The sequence below is a fragment of the Megascapheus bottae genome, chromosome 37, assembly GCF_031878675.1.
Source record: "Megascapheus bottae isolate mThoBot1 chromosome 37, mThoBot2.hap1, whole genome shotgun sequence".
NCBI classification, from domain to species: domain Eukaryota; kingdom Metazoa; phylum Chordata; class Mammalia; order Rodentia; family Geomyidae; genus Megascapheus; species Megascapheus bottae.
The window spans coordinates 1,316,687-1,323,346 of NC_143545.1; the positions used below are offsets into that span (position 1 = coordinate 1,316,687).

At 67.0% G+C, this 6,660-nt stretch overlaps 1 protein-coding gene across 1 annotated transcript; it reads right to left on the reverse strand.

Annotated features, from left to right (window-relative positions):
- Positions 1 to 124: 124 nt before the first annotated feature.
- On the reverse strand, positions 125 to 6,128 carry Tspan11 (tetraspanin 11). The gene is made up of 7 exons (XM_090325154.1): positions 5,935 to 6,128; positions 3,911 to 4,005; positions 2,921 to 3,112; positions 1,634 to 1,708; positions 1,062 to 1,166; positions 510 to 668; positions 125 to 334 (listed from the first exon to the last, which is right to left on the reverse strand). The coding sequence occupies exons 2-7, from the start codon at positions 3,992 to 3,994 to the stop codon at positions 185 to 187; spliced, it is 765 nt and encodes a 254-aa protein (XP_090181280.1). The 5' UTR covers positions 3,995 to 4,005; positions 5,935 to 6,128; the 3' UTR covers positions 125 to 184.
- Between the last annotated feature and the right edge of the window lie 532 nt (positions 6,129 to 6,660).

Genomic DNA, 6,660 nt, shown 5'->3' on the forward strand with positions numbered 1-6,660 from the left:
GCTCTACCACTCGAGCCACAGCCCCGCTTCCCATTTTCTGGTGGTTGACTGGCCATCACAGTCTCATGGGCCTTCCCGCCCAGGCTGGCCTCCAACCGCCATCCTCAGCTCTCAGCCCCGGGGATTTGAGTCTGAGGGGTGGTGGGCAGAGCCGGTGAGCACTGGCGGGGCTTCTCCTGCTGGGTCAAGTCAGTGCGGTCCGGGACGGGGGCGTCAGCTCAGGGGAGGCACCCCGAACCCCACTCACCTGCAGACAGGCCACCCCGATGCCCACGGCCCCCACGAGCAGCAGGTGGTCGGCCAGGAACTGCTCCAGTTTGGCCTTGCAGCCTCCCTGCAGAGAGAGGCGGGGGCTACCTGGTGGGCCTGCACCGGGGCGGGGGTCTCGGGTGCCCCGGGAGGGGTGTCCCCGGGGAGGGGGGGTCCCCAGACACCCCAGCTGCCCCTGGGCCGAGGGCACGCGGCCTCCGGGGCCTGGGCTCTGCCTTGCCCCCCCCACGGACCCTCACCTCCACGCTGTAGATGTTGGAGGGGTGCAGGCGCCGGCCGCAGCCCCCCACCACCGTCTTGCAGCAGCTGTCAGGCACCCCGCGGCCCTCAGCCTCTGCTGACAGGATGTAGGCGCTGTGCTGCCAGTCCACCCAGCTGTCACTCCCGCAGCACTTGAACTGGAGGGAGAGGAAGGGGCTGGGGTGATGGAGACTGAGGGGAGGAGGCTCTGGCCACGGCGGGGGCGGGGCCGGGGCGGGGCCTGGGAGGGGCGTGGCCTGGTGGGGGCAGAGCCATGGAAGGAGCGGTCCAGGGGAAGGGGTGGGGCCTGGGCGTAAATGTGTTGTGGGCGTGGCCGGCTGTGGACGTGCCCGGGAGGGGCGTGGTCCGTTGTGGGCGTGGTCTGGAGGGTATGTAGGGCCTGGGCGTGGCCAGCGGTGCTGAGGGGCGTGGCCGTTTGTGGGAGTGGTCGGGGAAGGGTGTGTAGGGCCTGGGCGCGGCCGGGGAGGGGCGTGTCCAGTGGTGGGGGCGTGGCCGGGGAGGGGCGTGGCCGGGAGGCCCGCGGGGCTCACGTCCTGCTGCAGGCGGTCCACGGAGGCCGTCAGGGCCGAGGCCCGCGGTTGCCCGTAGTCCTGGGCCAGGGCGAGGCTCAGGCGCTGCTTCAGCTCCTCACTCAGCTGCGGGGGACGCGGGAGGTCAGGTGGGTCGGGGGTCAGGGGGTCAAGGGTCGGGGGTCAGGAGGGTCAGGGGGATCGGGGGTCAGGGGGGTCAGGGGGTCAGGGGGGTTGGGGATCAGGGTCGGGGGTCAGGGGGTCGGGGGGATCAGGGGGTCGGGGGGGTCAGGGATCAGGGGGTTCAGGGGGTCAGGGGGTCGGGGGATTGGGGATCAGGGGGGTCAGGGGGTCAGGGGGTCGAGGGGTTGGGGATCAGGGGGTCCGGGGGTCAGGGGGCCGGGGGTTCAGGGGGGTCAGGGGGTCAAGGGGTCGGGGGGTCAGGGATCAGGGGGGTCAGGGGGTCGAGGGGTTGGGGATCAGGGGGGTTGGGGATCAGGGGGGTCGGGGGGTCAGGGGTGCGGGGATTCAGGGGTTCCGGGGGGAGGGGGTCCAGGGCGTGGGGATTTCCAGGGCCGCGCTCTCCCACTCACCCTCTGGTAGTACACGTGGGCCAGGACCCCGGCCACCAGCTCCACCAGGAAGACCACCAGGAGCAGGCACAGGTACTGGGGAGGCGGGACGGGGCTGGCGGTCAGCGCCAGAGCCCAGCCAGGCCTCGCCGTCACCCCAGCTCCTCCCGAGGACGCAGAGCCCAGGGCCACCGCGGCTCACGGCCAGCCCTGCGAGGGACGCCCCAACCCCAACCCGCACCCAGCTGGCCATGACAGGGACAGGGTCCCGGGGACAGGGTCCCGGGGACAGGGACAAGGCCGCCCCGACGGCTCCCCGCCTGCAGTGTCCTCCGACACAAGCGCCAGGGTGAACGGCCTCTTCCTCCCCAGCAGAAAGCAGGTTTCTAGGGTACCGGTCCCCTAAAAATACATGGTTTATATAAAAAGAAAGAGAACGGCTTCCCGCAGACCCACTTTTGTGCGGAGCCTCCATCTCCATCTCTGTCCGGCCTGAATTCCACGCTCCAAAAAAATAGCCCATCAGGGGGCCACGGACGCCCCCGCCTGTCACCCCAACTGCTCAGGAGGCTGAGATCTAAGGATCGGGGTTCAAAGTCAGCCCGGGGCGGGAAAGCGCATGCGACTGATCTCCAGTGAACCACCAAAAAGCCAAAGTGGCGCTGTGGCTCAGGAGGTAGAGCACTAGACTGGAGCAAAAGGAGGCTCAGGGACAGCGTCCAGGCCCTGAGTTCAAGTCCCGGGACTGGGTAAATAACTAAACACTGGAGAGCCCCGCAAACGGATGACGTCTGTGGAAACTATGCTGCCTTCTCATGTGAAGATCCAGAGCCCCTGCGAGGCCCCTGAGCCCATCTCTGTGCCTGGCGGCCCCCAGGACCCAGCTTCCCGCTGTCCCGTCCCCCCAGCTCCCTCCGGACATAATTACAGCCCTGCATGTGCGTGCGCAGCTCTTCTATCCAGGGCAGAAAACTGGGTCGCGCTGGGGAGAGGGGGCCGGGCTGGGCCAAGCCTAGGTCCCCTGTTTCCCCCTCCCGGCCCCCCCAACCCCCCGGACGGGTGCAAGGCCCTGCTGTGAATGGGCGGTGTATGCTGGAAGGTGGGGGTGAAGTGGGACAGCTCGACTTTTCCTAGAGACTTGGGGTGCTGTAGCCTCCTTGCTAAGCCCAGCAAGGTTCTCCCCGCCTCCCCTTCCTTTCCACCCTGGCCCTTTGGGGAGCCGGGGCGCTGGGATCCTAAGCCTTCCTCCGTGCCCTTGATGCCCGTCTCATTTCTGGGGAGCCCCTCTGGGGCCTGGGGGTGACTCACGGTGGACAGGCAGCTCCTCTGCTCCCGGGTGATCGCCCCGAAACCCAGGAAGCCGGCCGCCAGCACCAGGGAGCCCGCCAGGATGAGGATGTAGGCCGAGGCGGAGAAAGTGCCAGAAGCCAGGGCCCCGAGGTAGCTGCTTCTCTCCAGCAGCGTCCACACGCCCACTGCCAGGACCACGGCCCCTGCCACCTGCAGGGACACGGGGACACGGGTCAGTCCGCAGCTGCCTGCCACGCGCGTGCCTGGCCTCCAGAGAACCTTCCAGGAGGGTCTGGCCTGGCCTGTGCCAGGGACGAAGGAAGAATTAACGGCTCCTCTTTCATTAAGCCCAGGCAGACAGCGACGGTGCCTCCCGCCTGTCACCCCAGCCCCTCAGGAGGCTGAGATCTGAGGATCGAGGTTCAAAGCCAGCCTGGGCAGGAAAGTCCAGGAGATTCTGATCTCCCATGAACCTCCAGAAAACCGGAAGAGGAGCTGTGGCTCAGGTGGCAGAGCGCCTGCCACGCGCACTAGGTTAATAAACATAAAGCAAAGCCCCACAGGTCTGGGCCCCAGGCGAGGGGCTGGAGGCACTGCTCAAAGGCGTGGAGGGCCTGCTTTTCAGGAAGCCAGGGCAAGGTCTCCAAACCTTGATCCTCAGACCTCGTGAGCTGCAGATCCCGGCTGAGTGTCTCCATCTCGCTCTTCTCCCTCCCCTTCCCTGTCCCTCCCCCGCCCCCAGCTCAAGGTTAGGCCCCACTCTTAGATCTCAGCTAACCTCCTTATGGCCTGGGGGCTCAGTCTTCAAGTGCAGCCCCAGGGGGTTAGGGCGGGGTAGGGGGCACAGCCAAAGTTGGGCAAGGAACTTCTAAAGGATCATGGGAGAGCGTTGGTGTGCAGCACCTCGGCTCCCGCCCCTCCCTGTCCTGGCCCTCGGGCCGTGTCCAGGACCGGCCTGGACTCCGGGCCCAGTGCTCCTGACTGGCCGGGTTTCCAGCAGCCACCTACCCAGAAGAAGAAGTTGAAGAGGAAGAGCAGGGACTTCAGGTAGACTCTGGGCCAGTCGTCCTGAGGGGCCTTGGAGGGCACCATGGTGGCAAGGCCTGCGGAGGACAGGCCGCTCAGTGCAGTCCCGCGGGGGGGGGGGGGATTCGGGGACCCAGGGCCTCACCCACCGGGCCCTATGGTGGAGAGGGGACAGGGCCAGCCCTGAGTTCAAGCCCCGGGACTGGTGGACAGGAGCACAGAGCCGGGCCCCTGATTCCTGCTCCCGGGCCCCTTATTAGCATATTCAAGGAGCACCTCATGCATATGCATGTATGCAAATGAAGGCACCTGGCCACCTGACTCCACTTAATGCATACATGGTCATCAACGCTGAATTCTGCCTTTTCTCAAAGATCAAGCTCACCAGCGGGCGTTCTGGAGAACTCTCGGGGAGCCAGGGCTGCTGCCGCCCACTCCGAGGGAGGCTGAGAAGGGAGGATCTGGGCTGGAGGCCGGCCCAGGCCGAGGAGCCCTCCTGCCTGCAGCGAGAGCAGGGCAGGAGGCCAGGAAAGGCCAGCGCCACACAGGCACAGGAAAGCCCCGAAGAACAACCCCCCCAGACAGCCGGCCACACGGGTGACAGGATGGAGATTCCCTCCGGCGGGGGCCCCAGAGCTCCCTTGGCCCAGGATGGCGGGGGACGGGGGGAGGGGTGGGGAAGGGGAGTTGTTCTTGGGTGGAGGCGGGAGGAGGGCAGGCGCCCCAGGGGTTCCCAGCTGGCCAGAGACCCTCCCTAGCGGGAGTCACGCACGGTCCCCGGGGTCACTGTCACGCACGCATGGTCCCCCCGCCTGGCTGCCCATCGCCTTGTGGCCTCCTGGCCCCCGACCAAGGCCTGAGGCCCCCAGACTTCAGAACCCCAAGCACCCCGACTTTCAGCCTGGGACCCCAGTGCCTGGCCCGGCTCCTTCAGAGCCAATCCCTCCTGTCCCTGAGGGCGGGAGGGCGGCTGGACCCCCCCAAACCTGTGGGGCCCAGCGGGGTCCCCGCAAAGCTGGGTGGCCAGGGCCCTCCACACAGACACCCCGAAGACACACAGGCTTGGGCGTGGATTCCACACCCACAGACCTGCCACAGACAGACAGGTGGACAGAGAGACAGATGGACAGACCAGGGAGATGGACGGACAGACAGCTGTATCCCAGGAAGGAGGAGCAGCTGAGTCCCCTCCTCAAACACAGACAGACCAAACCACCGCCTGCCCCCCGCCCCCCAAATCAGCACAGCCCCCCCCCCCCAGCAGAGCAGTGCCCAGCCGGCACGCAGAGCCCCTGAGCCCAGGAGACCAGCAGGAGCCGCCCGGGCCACCCACGACTGGACGCAGACCGCATGGCCGCCCCTCCGCCTCCACACTTGGCTTTCCAGAAACTTCCCCGTCTTCCCACAACCCCTCCCAGCTCGCTGCCCCCCCGGGAACCCCCTGCCCCTCCCCGGACCAGGCCACACGGGGGCCCCCGTCCATGAACCTTCCACACTGCACGAGGGTGCCAGGGCTGTCCAGCACGTACCCCAAAAACACAGGGGCTCAGGACACAGGATGGACGGACAGAAAGACAGAAAGACCCACTACCTCAATCCTGTACCCCAGAACCTCAGGGACAGAGGGACAGCCAGCCCAGACAGACAGACAGCAGGCAAACAGGCAGACAGATGGACAGGCAGGCCAACCTGGGCCTCTAATTCTGCACCCCAGAACATCAGGGGCTCTGGGACAGAGGGACAGTCAGCTTGGACAGACAGACAGGCAGGCAGGCCCGCTGCCTCCATCCCTGCACCCTGAACCTCAGGGAACCTGGCCAGCGGCTTCGGCTTCTCCGGGCTGCACACCCCACGCTCCCCCGCCGCCCCCCCAGCCGCACAGAGGGCGGATTTGGGAGGAGGGGTGCAGCCCTGCACCCCAGGCCAAGGCTGACCACAGCAGCTGGGGCATGGGGGGGGGTCTGTCCCCAAGGCCACAGCAGAGGACCCGGCCCCGAGGCACTCACCAGGGTGGAAGGGGAGGACGTGGGGTGTGGGGGGAGCCCAGGTGGGGAGGCGGCCTCTGAGCCCCACTTTCCCGTGGGCGCCCCACTTTCCGCTGGCTGCTCTTTGTCTGGAGTTTCTGGGAGGTGGAGCCCAGCACAGCCCCGATCCTGCCGGCTGGCTGGGACCTGTGAGCCTGGTGGGGCTGGAGGGGGCGTGGGACAGGAGGGGGGCCAGCCCTGCCCCCCTCAGACCTCCCCTCAGCTCCTCCCTGGTGCTGGAGAAATGCTGAGGGTGGGGGAGCTTTTGGGGAGGGGAGGGCAGAGGAGGGGAAGGAGGTTTGGGAAGGGAGGAAGGAGAGGGGAGGGGAGAGAGGAGAGGAGAGGGCAGGGGAAGGGAAGGAGGGGGAGGGAGGGGAAGGAGGGGGAGGGGAGGGGAAGGAGGGGGAGGGGAGGGGAGGGGAGGGGAGGGGGGAGGGGGGAAAGAGAGGGGAAGGGAGGAGGCCAGCTGTTAAAGCCAGCCCCTGACCATAAAGAACCACAAACAACAACAACAACAAAACACTCTAGCTGAAAAATAATGAGCAATAAGACAGGCCGGAGGCCTGGCTCAGATCACCTGGCTAACAAGTGCCAGCCCTGAGTTCAAACCTCAGTGCAGGAGGGAGTAGGGAGGGGAGGAAGAGGAGGAGGAGGGAGGGTGTGGGGGGACCTGGGGGGACCAGGACCAGGGCACTTGGGGCGTTGTCT